Consider the following 21,292-nt stretch of genomic DNA (forward strand, 5'->3'; position numbering starts at 1 on the left):
CAGTTACAGTGTGTGTGTGTGTGTGAATTCATACCCTGACCCCTCGCCGAAGCGATATGCAGGATACCACTATCTAATCCTTATCTATGTCTATGTACATCAATCCATTACATAAAGACGAATTTAGAGCCTTGTCACGGCCTATGGTGGCCAACATACCTAGTACTCTGTCAGCGGCCCTACAGCGCCCGGCTTTGAAACCTCTGTGATGCCTCTGCAAAGTCGAGTACTGCACCTAAGATACTACCGCCTTGCATATCACCCTCCTTACCTTGCTTACCTTGAGATCCTCCTCCTAGCATGTCCGAGATATTGTTAAATGCAGTCTCAATCTTCTTCCATAGTTCTTGTCGTATGGTCTTCAATTTGGGACAGTGAATTAGGATGTGAACCACTGTTTCTATCGCTCCACATTCACACTTGTCATCCTCTCTATGGCTATGTAGTTTGCCATGTGTTGCTAGCCATGAGTAGCCAGTTTGGAGTTGGGTGAGCAGGTAGGCTCGATTGCGTGGTAGCGAGCCATACATTCTCCAGGTACAAACTGCGGGTAGATTTCTATCTATCTGCCGAAGGTGGCTACCGTTCTTGGACGTCTTCTATCCCCGTTCCCATTCTTCTTGGATTCGGTTGCGGATGAAACCTTTTTCTCATAAGAGAAGATGTTGGAAGGGATGTTCTTTGTCTAGGCTAACTGCTTTTTTAGCTAGTTGATTGGCCGCCTCGTTTCCCGGGTCACCACAGTGTCCTGGTACCCATTAGAGTTGGAGCGGAATTCCCTGTGCTTTTAACTCCCAAGCTGATTGCTGAACTGCTTAAATAATCCTCTGGCCTGACTTGTTCCGTGCATTCGAGATAGCCTGTAATGCTGACATGCTATCACTGAGGATAGTTGCTGGTTCCTGTTGGCTTGCTGTGGTGTCCTAGTTTTCTAACGCAATCTTAAGGACAAGGCTGATAGCATAGTATATTGCCATGAGCTCAGCTACATATACTGACCAGTATTCCATGGAGCCAATGCAGACTTTCCGGTATTAGATGATGTGCTGGTTCTGATCTAGAGCTACTGCTGCAGCTCCTAGAACATTCTGTTGGCCTGATGCATCCGAGAAGACTGTGATACCGGCTGCTTTTTGTCTAGCAGATGCTTTCTCTTTAGCTTTGTTGTGGTCTGCTTCAATGTCGATTTCTATAAATGCTGGTGTCTGCCACGGTGGTGGGGGTGTTGGATTAATTGTCTCCAGAGCCTGGAGTTGAGTGAGGTTCATTGTCCGTAGGGTCTCTGCTAGAGGAAATCAAGGTCCACTTCCTATATGGTTGCTCCGCGTTGCTGCTTGGGTCACTACTGTATGGCCTGGGTGATCCTCTGGAAGGGTGCTAAGACGGGCAGCCACTATTTGGGCACGTTATTTAAGTCGTAAATTGGTTAGAAGCACATAGGCTTCCACCTCTAGGGCTGCCGTGGACGCCATCTTGAAGGCAGAGAGAATATGAATAAGGGCGGTTCGTTGCACAGTTCCCAGCGTTCTCAGGTGTATCTTATCCTTTAGTGGGTTGTGCCAGACGGTGGATGCATAATCCACGATTGGTGTCACGCATGCTTGGTAGATTTGTCTCATCTACTCTGGACGGAGGTGTCTTAGTCCCCCCAGGGCGATATTCACCTGGGTTGCTCGCTTGACTACTTGCTGCACATGTTCCTTCCACCGCATCTTCTTGTTAAAGATCACGCCTAGAAGCTTTACTGTATCGCTTGGCTTGATTACCGTCCCATTTATTATAATCTGTCCTACCCCGTGCTGTCTTTTGGACCTTGTTAGATGGATTAGTTCTGTTTTCTTCACATTAAACAAGGATCCCGTTTGTTGGGCCCATGCCTCGATGCGGGGGATATCCTCTTCCTGAATCTTTCTGATATTGTCTTCTGCAGACTGACCGGCTCGCCATCGAAAATAGTCGTCAATAAACGCTGACGCGCCGCCATAGTGGTCGACTAGCTGGTCGACTAGGTCGGAGTTAAAAAATCCAAATAAGATTGGGGACAGCGGGGATCCCTGTGCCAGACCAGCATGCTCGAGCGGGGAGATCTCCGTCTGAAAATCATTGAAGGAGATGCCGGCGTACCTGTTCTCCATGAAGCTCCGGATCCAGCGCCTGGCTACGGTTAGGATGCCTTTGGCCTGTAGACGGGTGTCAAGGCTTGAATCATTCACTCCATTGAATGCTCCTGTGAGATCAAATGCTACCAGCGTGATCACCTTTGACCATAGCCATGCACGATCAATCGCGTTTACCAGGGTTAGGAGCGCTTGTTCTGTGTTTCGTCCTGGCCGGCCTCCAAACTGGGTGTCTAGAAGTAGTTTATAGGACTTAGCCCAGAATGACAGTCTGCGAGCCATGACGGCTTCTAGTATCTTCCCTAGGGTATTTAGTAGAGAAATAGGTCGGTATGCTTCTAGTACACCATAGTCTGGCTTCCCGGGTTTCCTCAGCACTATGATTCTCGCTTGCTTCCACTGGTGAGGATAGTGGCCTAATTCTACTGATCTTGCAAAGATGTACGTGATCATCTTCCAGAGATATGGCCATAGATGTTTCCAGACAAGGGTTATAATCCCATCCTCCCCCGGGGCCGTCGTTCCCTTAGCGGCTTTGAGTGACTGATGTACCTCTAGTTCGGTGATTGGGTACCATGGTATTCCCTCTGAGGGTGGTACTGGGTCTTCTATTTCTAGGTCTGCCATCTTCGGGAAGAAGGTTTCTAGAAGCACTCTGGCCTTTGCATCATTTTCAGTGATTTCTTTAGATCCCACTTTTAGTGGCGGGATATTTGTATAGGGGTCTCATGGGCGCATGTATGTTGCTACTTTCTAGAGGTGGCCTTCTTGGGCCTTGTCTAGGAACTCCTTCCAATAGGCGGCTTTGACCTTCTCGATGGTTCTAGTCCATTCTCGTCGTTTATAACACATGTCGTTGAAGAGGGATGTAGTAATTGGGTGGCTGCTGCCTAGGGTAGCACAGCTGCTCTGCCATCTCCTACGAACTTGGTTTACTATAACCTGTTGGGATTTGAGCTCTGGGGTGAACCATCGTTTCGAGTAGGGGGATGGCTTCTGTAGAGGCACCTGTTGATCAAGGACTATCATTGTTGCTTCAACTAGTCAGTTAACTTCATAGTCGAGGTCTGCGGCGGAGCTTATCTTAGGTCCTTAACCAAGTAGTTCCAGCAAGGCTGAGCCGATTTTATCCCAATCCGCTCTGTCATATGCTCTCTTTGGTTTTGGGTTTTTGTTACATTCTGGTCGTAGGTCCCATTCAGAGTATGTTCCGTGATAGTCTGAACCATAGTTGTCCCGATAGAGTTGGCATTTCATAAGTTTTGCAGGGTCATTAGTGAGCGTCAGATCAAGGACTGATGCCTTCCCTGGGAGGCTTGGTGACCAGTATGTTGGCGTGCCTGGGGGTAGGCACCATTGGAGTTTATATGTCTGGAAGAAGTTTATTAACTCTTCCGCTTGAGATGTAAAAACATGGCTAACGAGGCGGTGGCTCCATGCCGGGTGATGTCGATTGAAGTCTCCAGCTAGAATAAGCCTTGTGGTCTTATTAGGCTCCTTGGTATACTCTTCAATGGTGTTTTTAATCTCCGCTAGTATTAGTTCAGCAGCGGTTGTGCTAGTGGCTTGGTGTGCATCCAGTGGTGGGATGTACACTGAGAAGATAAGGAACTGTATCTCCGCAGTTCATATTTTAATTGCTACCAGATCTGGGTGATTGCACTGGATTTGGCGATAGGAGGAGGTCAAAATTCTTTTATTCACATAAATCAGGCTGCGGTATCGGGTGGATTCATTGGTATTTAGGTATGTTGGTTGGTATAGCCGCCAAGCACTGTGGTTCACATGGGTGCGGTATGTGGTAACTGATGGTTCTTGGATCAAAAGTAGATTAAGGTTCTGGCTCTGGTGGTCATTAATGAGGGCTTCCATTCCTGCCCTAGATTTCTAGACGTTCAGCTGTAATAAACATAGTGTTGATGACATTATTGGGAGGAGTTCAGGTTAAGAGGTGCTTGGCACCTCTTATGTCCAGTAGGATGTTCCCCATTGCAGTCTACACACCTTGGCCTTATGCCTAGAGGGCAGTTATGTTGATCATGCTGGCCGCTACAGTGGCCGCATTTTACCTGTTCTTTGCATGACCAGGCTAGATGGCCAAACTTCTAGCAGTGGTAGCATCTCTTTAGTTCAACTTTGTAGGGTTCCACACTTCCAATGTATCTTTGTCCAACTAGGAGGCCATTATTGATGATTGATTCTGCGGCCTCCGGTGTATTCAGCCAGATGCCCATCGATGCGGCCTTTCCCAGCGGTCTATCCTTCTTCTTGAGCCATGCAATATCCTCGATTTCAAATCCTTTCTCGGCCAGGTCATTCTCTTCCATGATCTTCTCAATCCCTTCTCTCTTTTCCTTCTCCAAGTCAAAGTCCTCTGTTGGCACTCGGTAAACCACAATGCCGAATCAGGGTTTGACTAGCCTGGTTTCGTTCCCCAATTCTTCCAGCTATGCGGTGTTGTTCTGGGCTATTTCGGCCGACTGAGCATCTCTGAATCTAATTACATAGCCTGTTTTAGTGGTGCCAACACCTGCTACCTGTACATCTTTGGTAGATTCTGTGTTTGATAAGGCGGTCCTGATATGTTTGTTGGCAGTATCAGTAGGCAGGAACCTTATGAAGTTGTCATTGTTATTTCCATTGTTATCCGTTGCCTCTGGCTGTGCAGTACTGATCTGGACGCAGTTCAGTTCTTTCTAGGGTCATGGGAGTATATTAATTGTTAGTGGGATTGTGGAGGCTACTTCAGCCCATGGGTTTGGGGGTAGGATTGTAGTTGCCTGGTTCTCAATCTGGGTGCGTAGCGCCTGAATCTCTTCCTGTAATTTCACATTCTGTTCTCTCAGGGTGATTTGTTCTGTTTTGATTTCACGGACTTCTGCCCTTGCTAGCTCGATTATGTTGGTCTGTTGGGTGATGACTTTCTTTAGGCTGCTAACGAGGCTCGCAACCGTCTGGTATGTAATTCTTTTGCCATCGTCCAATGAGAGAAATTCAATCACTGGAGCTCGTAGGGTTTCTGCTGGGTGGTTCTATCTCCGACCTGGGGCTGTTGGGATGGCCTCATTCCGTGCAGAGTTTTCCGGGCGTATGCGGACCGCATTCGGGTACTGCCATCAGGCCGTTTTTAGCTCCCGTTTGGCACACCTCCTCGATCACGGTCTTTGAGTTCATTCTATTCTGACCGTACAGCTCTCCGCATTATTCCTACGGAGTACAGTTCGTCTCTTTTGCAGGTCGATTATGTTACAGAGCCTTGCAAAATCAGTTTCCCTAATGAACTCATTCTCTCTCTATCAATCCCATACCTGAAACAAACTAGTTCGTATACGGTTAAGCGTTGATATATTCCTGTTCTAGAATGTTCGATCGTATAGTACGAAACACTGTTGTGACCAAACCTCTTCGTAAATTACACGTATCATTGTACCTGGAGACAGTCTGGAGTTTCCTATCTCATTGAGTGTGTGTGTGTGTGTGTGTGTGTATTTAACGGCCGTGGATCGTGACTCGCACGCTTTCCACCAATCCCTACTGGGACATAGGCCGCCGAGGGGTAAACCTCGGGCTTCAGGTCCTATCAGATTTATATACAAATAAGGGACTCTTTGGCGCATTTCCATAGCTGCCGTGGTCTTACAGGGAGGTCCACTTCCGAGTGGGTTTTAGATATTTGCCAGCTGCAATGGTCCACCTACGCTCCATGACCCATAACTCTACCATAATAGTAATCAAGCAGTGAGAGTTTAAAAGAAAGAAGGAAAGAAGGAAAGAAGGGAAGAAAGAGAGAAAGAAAGAGGAAAAAGAGAGATATAAGGGAAAAGTAGGGCTGACTTAGCTAGGTGCTAAGGAGAGGTTGGCAAGGACAGATATCCTCAAAAAAACGGGTCTCTGCTAGCCATGTAGCTAGTTTTTGTGCTCCTTTCGCAGTGCCTAGAAGGAAGGATATGACCTCAGAAGGAGGTCCAGGAGGATGAGGGGCTCGTCTCTTAGCTATATAGCAGAAGAAGAAATGTAGAGGTGCTTTTCGTGCTCCACATCGACAGAGGAGATAAGCATCATCATGATTAAAACGTTCATGGTAGTCTGCGAAGTCTCCATGTCCAGTACGGGCTGCAATGATATGGCCAAGGTCAAGTCGGTTAAGTTGAAGCTCTCCAGGGCGCTTAGGAGATGTAGTTATTTCTAGATCTTAGTAAGTTTGTGGTGCTATGGTCTGCCACCGTGTCTGGGCAGCAGAGAGAGATTGAGTCTTGGCGTGTCTCTTTAGCGAGGCATATAAGGACTTGCATGGAGAAGGGAGGGTAGAGGCAGCTCCCTCTTTAGCAGCAGAATCTGCTACTTCATTCTCAGGGATTTTAGTGTGTCCAGGGACCCATCGGATTTGGACTGATCCACTTTTAGTGTGTGGAAGCCTTTCACGTAGTGGCCAGCCAGCTGCAAGGGTGCGGAAGGATTCAAAGGCTTCTTGAGAAGATCCGGTAGAGGGAGATAGAAGGCGCGTAGCAACTTCTAAGTTATCAAGGCAGATCCATAAGTTAGTAGCAAATTGAGCTGTTGAGTATGCTATTGCTGCTTGGGCACCAGCTAGGGCAGCTTCTGCTTCTGCATCGAAGACCTCTTTCCTATGTCCATATGAGAGTGAGGAGCGGAGGAACTGATTGTGTGCTTGAAATCTAATGTAACCTCCTCCTGCACGTCCATCTACTAGTCTAGATCCATCTGAAAAGATTATAATATCAGAGCTAGGGATGGTGCGTTGAAAAGCTATAAAATCAGCCGCTGCCTGTTCCTTACTGCGTCCCATGGGAGCTCCTATTCGAGCTTGAGCATTCTCACGCGTCTCGCGAGGGTGCCAGGGAGCGTATTGGAGAGGGTTTATCTGCTTAGAGTTGGGGAGGGCCAGTATACGGCGGGCAAATCGGCTGGTTTGTCGGCTATTACTAGCAACCTGTTCCGCGCGTCTTCGAAGTGGGTGGTAAGGATCAAGACGCCGTAGGCGGACAGTTTCGAGGAGGGCTATTCGATCTAGTTCAATTTTTGGTGGAGAGAATCCAGACTCCCGGTAAAGGACAGATATTGGGGTTATGCGGAAAACTAGAAGGACTGCTCTTACGCCTGTTAGTACTACTTTAGTTAGTTTCTTAAGATGTTCGCCAACTCGGTTTGAAGTCTGGGTAGGCCCAGGGCGAGTACATCCTGGCCACCAGGTTTCAGCACCATAGTATGCTTTGTAGAGTACATAGGCTAATACAGCTTGCTATAGTAAATAGGGTTTAACTCCTCGGGCAGTATTCCCTAGAGAGCGAAGGGCATTAGCCACAGTGAGGGCTTTAGATGCTGTTTTACCGACATGCCATTTAAATGTGAGCTTTTTGTCATAGAGGATTCCTAGCCAACGTAGATATAGGCGTTTGGTATTTTCTAAGACTGTAATAGATCTAGCTTTTACTGAAGGTGTGCAGGTTGGGTCCTGGTCTACTTTTCATCGAGAGAAGTGAAGAAGCTTATATTTATCTGGTGCGAAAGTAATGCCCTCTACAGCACCCCAGTTAAGAGCTTCTTGAAGTGAGTCTGATAAGGCTTCGCAGTTAGTAGCAAGGGATGTCAAGATCGCCAGGTTAGCTACGTCGTCGGCATAGCCAAATTTGTTCCTTGGGTTTCCTAGACGGAATAGAGGCGCTATGTAGAGCATGAATAGAATGCCAGATACTGGGGATCCTTGTGGAAGGCCACAGGCAATGTCTGTTGAGGGGCCAATCTCTCCATCAAGTCGGATCTGAACTGATCGCCCAGTAGCAAAGGAGGCGATCCAGAGGACGAGATTAGTAGGCCAGCCCTGCTCACACAATCTGCGGATCAGTCTGCCAGGAAGCACGGCGTCAAATGCGCCTTTGACATCTAGGGTAAGGAGTGAGGTAGTCATGCCTTGATTTAGCGCTTGTTCAACGTCATGTGTTAGGCATGTGGTCAGATCATTTACAGATCTTAGTGGGAGAGCTCCAAACTGTTGTCTCGCTAATACTTTGTAGTGTATAGAGATCCATGCCATATTCCGTACCACTAGGCGCTCGAGTCCTTTGCCAAGAACTGATAGGAGAGCGATTAGTCTGTATAATCTGGGCGAGAACCAATCAGTCTTTTTTGGTTTCTGGATAATTGCTAAAATTACATATCGGAAGCATTTCGGGTGATATCCAATCTTTAGACACCCTTGGTATAGCATTTGTACCTTATCCTTAATTAAAGGCCATGCTACTTTGAGTATGCAGGTTGGGATTTCATCTACGCCAGGAGCTGTGTTTCCTGCCTGAAGTATTGACTCCTCCACCTGTGACATTAATATATCTGGAAAGTAGAGGCTAGTGATAGGGACTGCTGGGGAGTCCAGAGGTATGTCTCCTGCCTCAGCCGAGTTTTGAAGAAGATTCCGGACTAGTACGTCTCGTTTCTCATATATAGTAACTGCTGGGAGGCTGCTAGGTCTCAGTGGATCCTTCAGTGGAGGGCTTCGGAAGGTGCCTGTGGACTTATGCCATTTACTCATATCAAAGACGTCCTTCATTTGTGTTATTGTAGAGAGCTTATCTCGCCAAAATTGTCGTTGAGACCATCTGGTTATCCTGCGGAAGTCTGTCTTTGAGCAGAGGCCTGAGCGGTAATTGTGTAATGCATTCTTACAGTCTTTATTCCACCAAGGTTGTCCTATGCCTTGTGTTAGGGTCCTCTTAGCAGAGCCTCTATATGCTCCTTGAATTGCAGATATCAGTTTTTCGGCGAAAGCATCAAGATCTTCTTCTGTCGCGGCTGAGCTCTCGGTGCCAGCGAGATTAGAGGCGAGGAGCGAAAGGAAGGAAGTGTGATCTAGTGTGTCAAATCTTAGTTTCTGAGCTGTTTCCTTGTATCTCTGATCCCATGGAACAGTGGTAATTAGTGGTTGATGATCAGAGGTTGCATCTAAGTGGCTCGCTATGCTAGCTTTGGCTCCTGCGAGTGTCAGAGGGCTTAAGGCAAAACTGAGGTCTAACACGTTACCCCTTTCATGTGTGGGACAGTCTATGTCGGAAATGAGTACTAGACCCTGGAGATCCAGCCAGTTGATAAATGGCTCTGCAAAAGTTGTAGGGCTGCGTTGTAGCGAGGGTTGCCATCTATTGTGTAGTAGGTTGAGATCGCCTGCAAGTATTGTTGTTTGAGGGAAATACGCCTCTGGTAGGGTTGTAAGAGCTTTTGCGGCTTCACCTGCTCTAATGCAGCCTACTGGGGCATTATAGATATTAACTATTAGAGCGGACTTTCCTGTGGGCGAGAAAATCTGAAGGAAAAGGAGATCCGAGGCCTCTTCAGTGTCAGATGTGAAGGGGCGAAGCTGGGAAGTCCGAATGCCTTTCTTCTTTCGGGCATAGGTGAGGACTCGTGGTCGACCACTTATTGCCCAACTGTCAGTTGGGGAGAAGCATTCATATGATAGGTGTTTTTTGGTAATCTATCGGCTAAGATCTTTGAATGTATATGGTTCTTGGATTAGGATAATATCAATGTCGCTAGTGTATGCTAATGTGAGAGCTATTTCGTGTGCATCTGGCGCGTGCCCTACATTTAACTGTAGGATTTTAAGAGGCGCCTTTTAAGTTGGATAGTGATAGATCATAGCTCCTGTTCGAGAAGAGAGGCGAACTGGTTTTGTGGTTGAGGGGTTGTAAAGCGGACTACACGAGCCATAATTGAAGGATCTTCAGTTGGGGCGCGAGGTGGGGGGGTTACTGAGCGGAAAGGAGAGATAATCCCATGGGTTGGAGGCTGAGATGGCACCTCGTCTATTGCTATAGGTGTTTCTTGTGTGCCTATGAAGAGCTGAGGGCTACATCCTCCTTCAGTTCAAGCTTTTGCGAGGTTTGTGGCGCAGGATTTGCGGATCTCTGCTTATTGAGCTTTAGTATGTTTAGTATTGCCTCTAGGGCGCAGGAGGTATTCTAAGAAATCAGCTGGATGTGGTCCATGACAGTGTATGCATCTAGGAGGGCATTGATGAGGTTCCAGGGCTGTGCAGCGATTGGCATGGCCCTTTTCAGTATGCTCTGAGGAGCCACATAGCCGGCATCGAGAGGGGCGGGCACAGGATCTTGCATTATGCCATTTCCAGCATCGTGTGCATTAAATAACTGTTGTTTTCTTAGGGAGGTGACGAGCATTGGTGATAGTACCAAAAAGACATAGTTGGATAGGTAGTGGTGTTTTCATGCCTTCTAGGAAGTTCACAAACCAGCTTGAGGAGGGAGTATCAGGGTTGACAGCGCTTGAAGTGGTCTCGCTAATAGATGTGGGCTTAAGCCCTGTAGTTTCGCTTATTTCTGAGGACAGAAGTGTAGGATTGACGGGGATTAGAGAGTATTGGCCATTCAAGATTTGGCCAATTTTCCTTGGCACATTGGTAACTCGATATGAGACCCATCGGGAGCTGCGTTCTATCTGGCAGTTAACAAAGAATGCAGAGATAATCTCTTTCTGGGCCTCAAGGGCTAGGAGGGCTTCCGGAGATGAGGGACATAGTGCAAAGCCAGTCTTTGTGGTTTGAACTTCTTTTAGTGCTGCACTGTTTGAGTTTAGTTGAGACCTTAGGCTAGAGTAGATAGCGTAGGCTTCCATTTTTCTAGCTGCATGATCAGCTGGGAGACGTACGAAGAGCCGATTGTCAGGAAGGGGTTGTTTAATCAGAGGCATAGGCTTTTTAGCAGGGGCTTTAGAGTGAGTGGTGGGAGTTGATTTGGCTGGGGCATGTTGGGTAATAGTCGCATAAGTTGACTGTTCAAGACCTGAGGGGGGGCGTGAGAGAGGGGGTGAGGGGAGAAAGAAATTTGGGGTGAGGGAAGGGGAAGAGGATAGGGCAGGGGGAATGGAGGTCGTCGAGATACCGCTAATGTAGGCGTTGAAATGTGTGGGCTATTGAGGCGAGGTCATCGCTTAGAGCGGTGAGGGCTCTCAGTAGGTGAGGGGCAAGGCCGGCGGTTTGGCTGCGGTGTTTGTCGAGGAATGCAGCTATAGGGCTGAAGATCTTCTGTCCTTCAGAAGCTCTTGTCGTGGCTGCAAACGTGGATTCCAGGAGGGCTGTCTGTAGAGGGCCATCTGTACCAGAGCCTTTACGCGCCATGGTGTTGCCAGGTGCGTTGAGGCGCGTCAACGGCTGCGCTCTTGGGAGCTAGGTAGTAGAGAGGGGTGAGGAATTTGAGCCTCTGACTGTTTGATATGAATAATTAAAAAGGAAGTCGCCTATCAACTCGAAAATGTGTCCTCCTATCTCATTGAGTGCATGAGATGTGACGGCCTTGCAGACAGGTGTCACGTGGCGAGAGGGGTTGACGAGGCTGAATTGCTTCCTGACAAACCAGTCCACTGTCCTGTGCCTCTCCCTGTATCATCATGTTCTTCGGATAAGCTGACTTGCAGACGGCTGGGATATCAGGATCGAAAAAATCATGATTTGGCCACCTCAATTCACCGAAAGCTATCCATAATCGGCCAAGATAACATCCGGAAATCGATCCTGCCGGCGGGTGGCGAACATCCTTCATTGCGAAGGATGTCTAACCCGAACGACTACACAGTCGGATGGATATGTGCATTAAGCACAGAATACGTTGCCGCACAAGAATTCCTCGATGACGAGCATGCACCGCTGGATTTCGTGTCGCCTAATGACACTAACGACTACACATTGGGCAGGCTTGGAAAACATAACGTTGTCATAGCCGTGTTACCTGACGGTGAATATGGAACAGCCTCCGCTGCTACTGTAGCTACAAACATGCTCAACAGTTTCCCAAACGTCAGGATCGGCTTGATGGTGGGTATTGGTGGTGGAGCACCAAGTAGAAAGCATGATATCCGTCTTGGAGATATTGTGGTTAGCGCGCCTCGTGACGGTGAGGGCGGTGTCCTTCAGTACGACTTTGGTAAAACGATACAGGAGCAGGCCTTCCAACATACACGTTTCCTGAATCAGCCTCCGACGATACTACGCACCGCAGTCACGGGGATCCAAGCCCAGCACAAGCGGAAAGGGCATCAGATCGAAGACGCTATTGGATTTGTTCTCGAGAAAAATCCAAGATTACGTCAGGAATATGCACGGCCGCAACCAAACACTGACAAGCTCTTTCATCCCCATGCCATTCACGACTCAAGAGGCTGTGGGTTCTGTGTTCACGATCCATCATATGTGGTCGAGCGACGCGAGCGAGCAGAACATGAGGATAACCCAGCGATCCACTACGGCTTGGTGGCTTCTGCAAACCAGCTGATGAAAGACGCTGTAATCCGTGACCGACTTGCAGCAGAGAAGGGCGTTCTCTGTTTTGAAATGGAAGCAGCGGGCTTGATGAATCATTTCCCATGCTTAGTCATACGGGGGATTTGTGACTACTCTGACTCTCACAAGAACAAAGAGTGGCAAGGATATGCGGCGATGACTGCGGCTGCTTATGCTAAAGACCTCCTCTCTCGCATTTCGCCAAATCGGGTGGAAGCTGAGAAGAGAATCAGTGATGTGCTTTCTTTAGGTTAGTCTCTAGTGGACCTTGCAAAGCTCTCTATTAATGAGATTCATAGTTAGAAAGGACATAAAAGAAGTCCATACTACTGCTCAAAATACAAAAACGGCAATTGAGATCCTGGATAATGACCGACGGCGCGAGAAAGTGATTGCGAAGCTGCCGTATGCCAAGGGCTCCACATTCGATTCTTTTGATGGAGTTCTTGATCCACGATGCCATCCAGAAACAAGAATTGCCCTACGTCGTCAAATTAGAGAATGGGCCGAAAATGGACAAGGGAAGTCAATATTCTGGCTGAAAGGAATGGCTGGAACAGGAAAATCAACAATTTCTCGAACAGTAGCCGAGTCCCTTCACATGGAAGGAAAACTAGGAGCCAGTTTTTTCTTTAAACGAGGGGAAGCTGATCGAGGTAGTGTGACTATGCTTTTTACCACTATTTGTGCCCAACTCTTAGTAAAGATTCCGTCACTGATCGCTCCTGTCGAGATGGCAATTGATGCTGATCCCAATATATCTGATAAATCGATGGGAGAGCAATTTGAGAAGCTTATCTATCTACCTTTATCACAGATTCGGCATCACCTCCTCCAAACACCGAAACTCATTATCGTGATTGATGCTTTGGATGAATGCGCGCAGAATGGAGACACTCTCCTTCGCCTCTTATCACAAACGAGAGAGAACTGGTCACCAATCTTACAGATATTTATTACAAGCAGACCAGAGCAGCAAATTCGATCTGGATTTGTAGACATACCAGAAGATATACGCGAGAATATAGAGCTTCACGAAATATCCCAGGCTATCATCAAGCAGGACATCACCACCTTCCTCAAATCGAGATTTGTCCAAATCCAGGAGAAGTATAGGAAAGATGGCCTGCTACTTCCTTCTAACTGGCCTGGCCTAGAGGCGATGTCAGTGTTGGTTGAAATGGCTGTTCCGCTCTTCATTTTTGCTGCTACCCTGTGCCGCTTTGTGGAAGATCCAGCGTGGTCGGACCCGATAGGCCAGCTGCAAAAGGTTCTTGAGTATCGAAATATGAAGAGTGGCTCTGAGATGGACAAGCTAGATGCCACTTACTCTCCAATTCTAAACCAGCTGATCAATGGACGTCCAGAAAAGGCACAGAAATCACTGGTGGAGCGGTTTCGACGCATTGTAGGCACTATTATTCACTTAGCGGAGCCCCTTTCGCGGTCATCTCTCGCATCTTTGCTCAATACCGACAGCCAAGAGATTGAGGGGCAGCTCTCATCTCTCCATTCTGTCTTTAGTGTGCCATCCTCTGCGGACTCTGCGATAAGGATGTTGCACCTCTCATTCCGTGATTTCCTGATTGATCCTGATAAACGTCACACGAATTCATTCTGGGTTGACGAGATGGAAACCCATAAGATGGTCATGACCAAGTGCCTTGAACGAATGTCTCAATCTGGGAGTCTTCAAGAAAATATATGCAATCTTCCGGGCCACGGGACACTCCGTGCTGAGATCGATGGCAGAATCATAGCTAACCACTTACCACCAGATATGCAATATGCTTGCCGCTTCTGGGTACACCATTTGAAAGAGAGTCAGACCCGCATCAATGATAGTGATCCAGTTCATGAGTTTATACAGGATCACTTTTTACATTGGCTGGAATCATTGAGCCTCTTGGGAAGAATTGCAGAGAGTATTCACCTAGTGGGGACATTACAAACTATTGTAGTATGTATCTCCAAGTTGAATATATGCGATTCCTTGTTCTTACAATCTATCCAGAGTGATGAAGACACGGCAATATGCAAATTCCTGGATGACGCAATGCGGTTTATTCGAAAAAACATCTCGTTGATTGATCAGGCGCCTCTCCAGCTCTATGCATCGGCGCTTATTTTCGCACCAAAGGGAAGTGTAATTAGGAATAAATATATCGATAAAATCCCCAATTGGGTTCGAGGATTACCAGAAGTGGAATCAGCCTGGAGTGCAGTGCAGCAGACCCTCGAAGGCCATTCAGGTTCAGTTTTCGCAGTGGCGTTCTCTCCCGACGGCAAGCTGGTGGCCTCAGGCTCCGTTGATTACACAATCAAGCTGTGGGATCTAGCTACTGGCACTCTGCGGCAGACGCTTGAAGGCCATTCCAGTTCAGTTCGGGCAGTGGCGTTCTCTCCCAAGGGCAAGCTGGTGGCCTCAGGCTCCGATGACAAGACAGTTAAGCTATGGGATCTAGCTACTGGCACTCTACGGCAGACGCTTGAAGGCCATTCAGGTTCAGTTTTCGCAGTGGCGTTCTCTCCCGACGGCAAGCTGGTGGCCTCAGGCTCCGATGACAAGACAGTTAAGCTATGGGATCTAGCTACTGGCACTCTACGGCAGACGCTTGAAGACCATTCTGGTCCGGTTCAGACAGTGGCGTTCTCTCCTGATGGCAAGCTAACAGCCTCAGGCTCCTATGACAAGACAGTTAAGCTATGGGATCTAGCTACTGGCACTCTACGGCAGATGCTTGAAGACCATTCAGGTTCAGTTTTCGCAGTGGCGTTCTCTCCCAACGGGAAGCTGGTGGCCTCAGGCTCCGTTGATTGCACGATCAAGCTGTGGGATTCAGCTACTGGCACTCTACGGCAGACGCTCAAAGGCTATTCTAGTTTGGTTCAGGCAGTGGCGTTCTCTCCTAACGGCAAGCTGGTGGCCTCAGGCTCCGTTGATTACACAATCAAGCTGTGGGATCTAGCTACTGGCACTCTGCGGCAGACGCTTGAAGGCCATTCCAGTTCAGTTCGGGCAGTGGCGTTCTCTCCCGACGGCAAGCTGGTGGCCTCAGGCTCCGTCGATTACACGATCAAGCTGTGGGATCCAGCTACTGGCACTCTGCGGCAGACGCTTGAAGGCCATTCTGGGCCAGTTCTGGCAGTGGCGTTCTCTCCTGATGGCAAGCTAACAGCCTCAGGCTCCTATGACAAGACGGTCAAGCTATGGGATCCGGCTACTGGCACTCTACGGCAGGCGCTTGAAGACCATTCTGGTCCGGTTCAGACAGTGGCGTTCTCTCCTGATGGCAAGCTAACAGCCTCAGGCTCCTATGACAAGACGGTCAAGCTATGGGATCCGGCTACTGGCACTCTACGGCAGACGCTTGAAGGTCATTCTGATTTAATTCAGACAGTGGCGTTCTCTCCTAACAGCAAGCTGGTGGCATCAGGCTCCTATGACAAGACGGTCAAGCTATGGGATCTAGCTACTGGCACTCTGCGGCAGACGTTTGAAGGCCATTCTGATTTAGTTCGGGTAGTGGCGTTCTCTCCTGATGGCAAGCTAACAGCCTCAGGCTCCTATGACAAGACGGTCAAGCTATGGGATCTAGCTACTGGCACTCTGCGGCAGACGCTTGAAGGCCATTCCAGTTCAGTTCGGGCAGTGGTGTTCTCTCCCAAGGGCAAGCTGGTGGCCTCAGGCTCTTATGACAAGACGGTCAAGCTATGGGATCCGGCTACTGGCACTCTACGGCAGACGCTTGAAGGCCATTCTGGCCCAGTTCAGACAGTGGTGTTCTCCCCTAACGGCAAGCTGTTGGTCTCAGGCTCCTATGACAAGACGGTCAAGCTATGGGATCTATCTACTGGCACTCTACGGCAGACGCTTGAAGACCATTCTGGTCTGGTTCGGGTAGTGGCGTTCTCCCCCGACGGCAAATTTCTGGAGACTAATCAAGGACGACTTAATACTGAGTCTCATCATGTTCGCAGTCTATCGCAAACACCAAGCAGTCTTCATAAAAATATACTAGTGACGAATGAATGGCTGACCCGCAATGATTTTAATGCCATTTGGTTGCCTGTTGAGTATCGAGCAACTTCTTCCGCCGTGTACGAGAGCATACTTGTTATGGGACATGCTTCAGGTCGAGTTACATTTCTGAAGTTGATCTAATGGTGTTTCATTCATGATGTAACTACTCTAATATTTTCAAATATCTTTTTTAAAAGAAGGGCCTAGGAGGACTCGGGCTCTAATACTGTATGTAGTTAAGTTGCCACTGGACTTTTCTGTTGCATTTGTTACAATTTGTCGTCGTAGTTGTCAAAGTGGGTCATACAGGTATCATACAAGAATCTTGGTCATATTACCGTTCAGTACCAGTTACACCAGATGTGGTTAGACGATAGCTAACTTTTTACAGACTAGCTCGTTTCACTGTTGTTTGAAATAGAGATTTGAAAAGAATTCGAATGAGTTCCTGAGGGAAACCGATTTTGCAACGCACTGTAACTGATGGTAATTAGACGAACACCTGCAAAAGAGACGAACTGTACTCCGTAGGAATAATGCGGAGAGCTGTACGGTCAGAATAGAAGGAACTCAAAGACCGTGATCGAGGAGGTGTGCCGAACGGGAGCTAAAAACGGCCTGATGGCAGTACCCGAAGGCGGTCCGCAGACGCCGGAAAACTCTGCACGGAATGAGGCCATCTCAATAGCCCCAGGTCGGAGACAGAACCACCCAGCAGAAACCCTACAAGCCCTAGTGGTTGAATTTCCCTCATTGGACAATGGCAAAAGAATTACATACCAGATGGTTGCGAGCCTTGTTAGCAGCCTAAAGAAAGTCATCACCCAACAGACCAACATAATCGAGCTAGCAAGGGCAGAAGTCCGTGAAATCAAAACAGAACAAATCATCCTGAGAGAATAGAATGTGAAATTATAGGAAGAGATTCAGGCGCTACGCACCTAGATTGAGAACCAGGCAACTACAATCCTACCCCTAAACCCATGGGCTGAAGTAGCCTCCACAATCCCATCAACGATCAATATACTTCCACAACCCTAGAAAGAACTGAACTGCGTCCGGATCAGTACTGCACAGCCAGAGGCAACGGATAACAATGGAAATAATAATGACAACTTCACAAGGTTCCTGCCTACTAATACTGCCAACAAACATATCAGGACCGCCTTATCAAACACAGAATCCACCAAAGATGTACAGGTAGCAGATGTTGGCACTACTAAAACAGGCTATATAATTAGATTCAGAGATGCTCAGTCGGCCGAAACAGCCCAGAACAACACCGCATGGCTGGAAGAATTGGGGAACGAAACCAGGCTGGTCAAACCCCGATTCGGCATTGTGGTTCACCGAGTGCCAACGGAGGACTTTGACTTGGAGAAGGAAAAGAGAGAAGGGATTGAGAAGATCATGGAAGAGAATGACCTGGCCGAGAAAGGATTTAAAATCGAGGATATTGCATGGCTCAAGAAGAAGGATAGACCGCTGGGAAAGGCCACATCAATGGGTATCTGGCTGAATACACTAGAGGCCGCAGAATCAATTATTAATAATGGCCTCCTAGTTGGACAAAGATACATTGGAAGTGTGGAACCCTACAAAGTTAAACTAAAGAGATGCTACCACTGCCAGAAGTTTGGCTATCTAGCCTGGTCATGCAAAGAACAGGTAAAATGCAGCCACTGCAGCGGCCAGCATGATCAACGTAACTGCCCTCCAGGCATAAGGCTAAGGTGTGCAGACTGCAATAGGGAATATCCTACCGGACATAAGAGGTGCCAAGCACCTCTTAACCTGAACTCCTCCCAATAATGTCATCAATACTACGTTTATTACAGCTGAACGTCTAGAAATCCAGGGCAGGAATGGAAGCCCTCATTAATGACCACCAGAGCCAGAACCTTAATCTACTTTTGATCCAAGAACCATCAGTTACTACATACCGCACCCATGTGAACCACAGTGCTTGGCAGCTATACCAACCAACATACCCAAATACTGACGAATCCACCCGATACCGCAGCCTAATTTATGTAAATAAAAGAATTTCGACCTCCTCCCATTACCAAATCCAGTGCAATCACCCAGATCTGGTAGCAATCAAAATATGGACTGCGGAGATACAGTTCCTTATCTTCTTAGTGTACATCCTACCACTGGATGCGTACCAAGCCACTAGCACGACCGCTGCTGAACCGATACTAGCGGAGATTAAAAACACCATTGAAAAGTATACCAAGGAGCCCAATAAGACCACAAGGCTTATTCTAGCTGGAGACTTCAATCGACATCACCCGGCATGGAGCCACCGCCCCGTTAGCCATGTTTTTACATCTCAAGCGGAAGAGTTAATAAACTTCTTCCAGACATACAAACTCCAATAGTGCCTACCCCCAGGCACGCCAACATACTGGTCATTAAGCCTCCTAGGGAAGGCATCAGTCCTTGATCTGACGCTCACCAATGACCCTGCAAAACTTATGAAATGCCAACTCTATTGGGACAACTATGGTTCAGACCATTGCAGAACATACTCCGAATGGGACCTACAACTAGAACGCAATAAAAACCCAAAACCAAAGAGAGCATATGACAGAGCGGATTGGGATAAAATTGGCTCAGCCTTGCTGGAACTACTTGGTCAAGGACCTGAGATAAGCTCTGCCGCAGACCTCGACTATGAAGTTAACCGACTAGTTGAAGCAACAATGACAGTCCTTGATCAACAGGTGTCTCTACAGAAGCTATCCCCCTACTCGAAACGATGGTTCACCCCAGAGCTCAAATCCCAACAGGTTATAGTAAACCAAGTTCGTAGGAGATGGCAGAGCAGCTGTGCTACCCTAGGCAGCAGCCACCTAATTACCACATCCCTCTTCAACGACATGTGTCATAAACGACGAGAATGGACTAGAACCATCAAGAAGGTCAAAGCCGCCCATTAGAAGAAGTTCCTAGACAAGGCCCAAGAAGGCCACCTCTAGAAAGTAGCAACATACATGCGCCCACGAGACCCCTATACAAATATCCCGCCACTAAAAGTGGGATCCAAAGAAATCACCGAAAACAACGCAAAGGCCAAAGTGCTCCTAGAAACCTTCTTCCCGAAGATGGCAGACCCAGAAATAGAAGACCCAGTACTACCCTTAGAGGGAATACCATGGTACCCAATCACCGAACTGGAGGTACATCGGTCACTCAAAGCCGCTAAGGGAACAATGGCCCCGGGGGAGGATGGGATCATAACCCTTGTCTGGAAACATCTATGGCCATATCTCTAGAAGATGATCACGTACATCTTTGCAAGATTAGTAGAATTAGGCCACTATCCTCACCAGTGGAAGCAAGCGAGAATCATAGTGCTGAGGAAACCCGGGAAGCCAGACTATGGTGTACCAGAAGCATACTGACCTATTTCTCTACTGAATACCCTAGGGAAGATACTAGAAGCTGTCATGGCTTGCAGACTGTCATTCTGGGCTGAGTCCTATAAACTACTTCCAGACACCCAGTTTAGAGGCCGGCCAGGACGAAACACAGAACAAGCGCTCCTAACCCTAGCAAACGCGATTGATCGCGCATGGCTACGGTCAAAGGTGATCACGCTGGTGGCATTTAATCTCACAGGAGCATTCAATGGAGTGAATAATTCAAGCCTTGACGCCTGCCTACAGGCCAAAGGCATCCCAACCATAGCCAGGCGCTGGATCCGGAGCTTCATAGAGAATAGGTACGCCGGCATCTCCTTCGATGATTTTCAGACGGAGATCTCCCCGCTCGAGCATGCTGGTCTAGCACAGGGATCCCCGCTGTCCCCAATCTTATTTGGATTTTTTAACTCTGACCTGGTCGACCAGCCAGTCGACCACCATGGCGGCGCGTCAGCATTTATTGACGACTATTTTTGATGGCGAGCCGGTCAGTCTGCAGAAGATAATATTAGAAAGATTCAGGAAGAGGATATCCCTCGTATCAAGGCATGGGCCCGACGAACGGGATCCTCGTTTAATGTGAAGAAAACAGAACTAATCCATCTAATAAGGTCCAAAAGACAGCACAGGGTAGGACAGATCACAATAAATGGGACGGTAATCAAGCCAAGCGATACAGTAAAGCTTCTAGGCGTGATCTTTGACAAGGAGATATGGTGGAAGGAACATGTGCAGTAAGCAGTCAAGCGAGCAACCCAGGTGAATATCGCCCTGGGGGGACTGAGACACCTTCATCCAGAGCAGATGAGACAAATCTACCAAGCATGCGTGACACCAATCGTGGATTATGCATCCACCGTCTGGCACAACCCACTAAAGGATAAGATACACCTGAGAACGCTGGGAACTGTGCAACGAACCACCCTTATTTGTATTCTCTCTGCCTTCAAGACAGCGTCCACGGCAGCCCTAGAGGTGGAAGCCTATGTGCTTCCAACCAATTTACGACTTAAACAACGTGCCTAAATAGTGGCTGCCCGCCTCAGCACCCTTCCAGAGGATCACCTAGGCCATACAGTAGTGACCCGAGCAGCAACGCGGAGCAACCATATAGGAAGTGGACCTCGATTTCCTCTAGCAGAGACCCTGCGGACAATGAACCTCACTTGACTCCAGGCTCTGGAGATAATTAATCTAACACCCCCACCACCATGGCAGACATCAGCATTTATAGAAATTGACATTGAAGCAGACCACGACAAAGCTAAAGAGAAAGCATCTGCTAGACAAAAAGCAGCCGGTATCACAGTCTTCTCGGATGCATCAGGCCAACAGAATGTTCTAGGAGCTGCAGCGGTAGCCCTAGATCAGAACCAGCATATTATCCAACACCGGAAAGTCTGCATTAGCTCTA

At 48.0% G+C, this 21,292-nt stretch overlaps 9 protein-coding genes across 9 annotated transcripts, besides 5 other annotated features; 2 read left to right on the top strand and 7 right to left on the bottom strand.

Annotated features, from left to right (window-relative positions):
• Positions 1–341: 341 nt before the first annotated feature.
• Positions 342–3,941: a mobile genetic element.
• Positions 816–1,268, bottom strand: TSTA_017180 (uncharacterized protein; the record flags this gene model as incomplete). Its single annotated transcript, XM_002483832.1, has 2 exons — positions 816–923; positions 1,068–1,268. 2 exons carry the CDS (start codon positions 1,266–1,268, stop codon positions 816–818), a joined length of 309 nt encoding a protein of 102 aa, XP_002483877.1.
• TSTA_017190 (reverse transcriptase, putative) lies at positions 1,620–3,146 on the bottom strand (the record flags this gene model as incomplete). The annotated part of the gene is made up of 2 exons (XM_002483833.1): positions 1,620–2,777; positions 3,060–3,146. 2 exons carry the CDS (start codon positions 3,144–3,146, stop codon positions 1,620–1,622), a joined length of 1,245 nt encoding a protein of 414 aa, XP_002483878.1.
• On the bottom strand, positions 3,210–4,444 carry TSTA_017200 (uncharacterized protein; the record flags this gene model as incomplete). Its single annotated transcript, XM_002483834.1, has 4 exons — positions 3,210–3,728; positions 3,762–3,996; positions 4,122–4,191; positions 4,270–4,444. The coding sequence occupies 4 exons, from the start codon at positions 4,442–4,444 to the stop codon at positions 3,210–3,212; spliced, it is 999 nt and encodes a 332-aa protein (XP_002483879.1).
• Positions 4,445–5,580: 1,136 nt separating this feature from the next.
• Positions 5,581–5,604: a microsatellite.
• A 262-nt stretch (positions 5,605–5,866) lies between these two features.
• Positions 5,867–5,928: a microsatellite.
• A 255-nt stretch (positions 5,929–6,183) lies between these two features.
• Positions 6,184–9,651: a mobile genetic element.
• Positions 6,310–7,340, bottom strand: TSTA_017210 (uncharacterized protein; the record flags this gene model as incomplete). Its single annotated transcript, XM_002483835.1, has 2 exons — positions 6,310–7,228; positions 7,279–7,340. 2 exons carry the CDS (start codon positions 7,338–7,340, stop codon positions 6,310–6,312), a joined length of 981 nt encoding a protein of 326 aa, XP_002483880.1.
• TSTA_017220 (transposon I factor, putative) lies at positions 7,603–9,839 on the bottom strand (the record flags this gene model as incomplete). The annotated part of the gene is made up of 2 exons (XM_002483836.1): positions 7,603–9,556; positions 9,796–9,839. The coding sequence occupies 2 exons, from the start codon at positions 9,837–9,839 to the stop codon at positions 7,603–7,605; spliced, it is 1,998 nt and encodes a 665-aa protein (XP_002483881.1).
• Positions 9,840–10,090: 251 nt separating this feature from the next.
• On the bottom strand, positions 10,091–10,763 carry TSTA_017230 (uncharacterized protein; the record flags this gene model as incomplete). The annotated part of the gene is made up of 2 exons (XM_002483837.1): positions 10,091–10,279; positions 10,377–10,763. The coding sequence occupies 2 exons, from the start codon at positions 10,761–10,763 to the stop codon at positions 10,091–10,093; spliced, it is 576 nt and encodes a 191-aa protein (XP_002483882.1).
• A 268-nt stretch (positions 10,764–11,031) lies between these two features.
• Positions 11,032–11,686, bottom strand: TSTA_017240 (uncharacterized protein; the record flags this gene model as incomplete). Its single annotated transcript, XM_002483838.1, has 2 exons — positions 11,032–11,298; positions 11,501–11,686. 2 exons carry the CDS (start codon positions 11,684–11,686, stop codon positions 11,032–11,034), a joined length of 453 nt encoding a protein of 150 aa, XP_002483883.1.
• An 8-nt stretch (positions 11,687–11,694) lies between these two features.
• TSTA_017250 (WD-repeat protein, putative) lies at positions 11,695–16,588 on the top strand (the record flags this gene model as incomplete). Its single annotated transcript, XM_002483839.1, has 3 exons — positions 11,695–12,673; positions 12,723–14,383; positions 14,438–16,588. The coding sequence occupies 3 exons, from the start codon at positions 11,695–11,697 to the stop codon at positions 16,586–16,588; spliced, it is 4,791 nt and encodes a 1,596-aa protein (XP_002483884.1).
• A 480-nt stretch (positions 16,589–17,068) lies between these two features.
• On the top strand, positions 17,069–20,904 carry TSTA_017260 (zinc knuckle domain protein; the record flags this gene model as incomplete). Its single annotated transcript, XM_002483840.1, has 11 exons — positions 17,069–17,308; positions 17,489–18,180; positions 18,306–18,480; positions 18,574–18,830; positions 18,870–19,374; positions 19,432–19,698; positions 19,729–19,837; positions 19,883–20,177; positions 20,305–20,365; positions 20,401–20,612; positions 20,664–20,904. The coding sequence occupies 11 exons, from the start codon at positions 17,069–17,071 to the stop codon at positions 20,902–20,904; spliced, it is 3,054 nt and encodes a 1,017-aa protein (XP_002483885.1).
• Positions 18,361–21,292: part of a mobile genetic element that runs on past the window's edge.

Source organism: Talaromyces stipitatus, genomic scaffold, assembly GCF_000003125.1.
Source record: "Talaromyces stipitatus ATCC 10500 scf_1105507295549 genomic scaffold, whole genome shotgun sequence".
Lineage (NCBI taxonomy): Eukaryota > Fungi > Ascomycota > Eurotiomycetes > Eurotiales > Trichocomaceae > Talaromyces > Talaromyces stipitatus.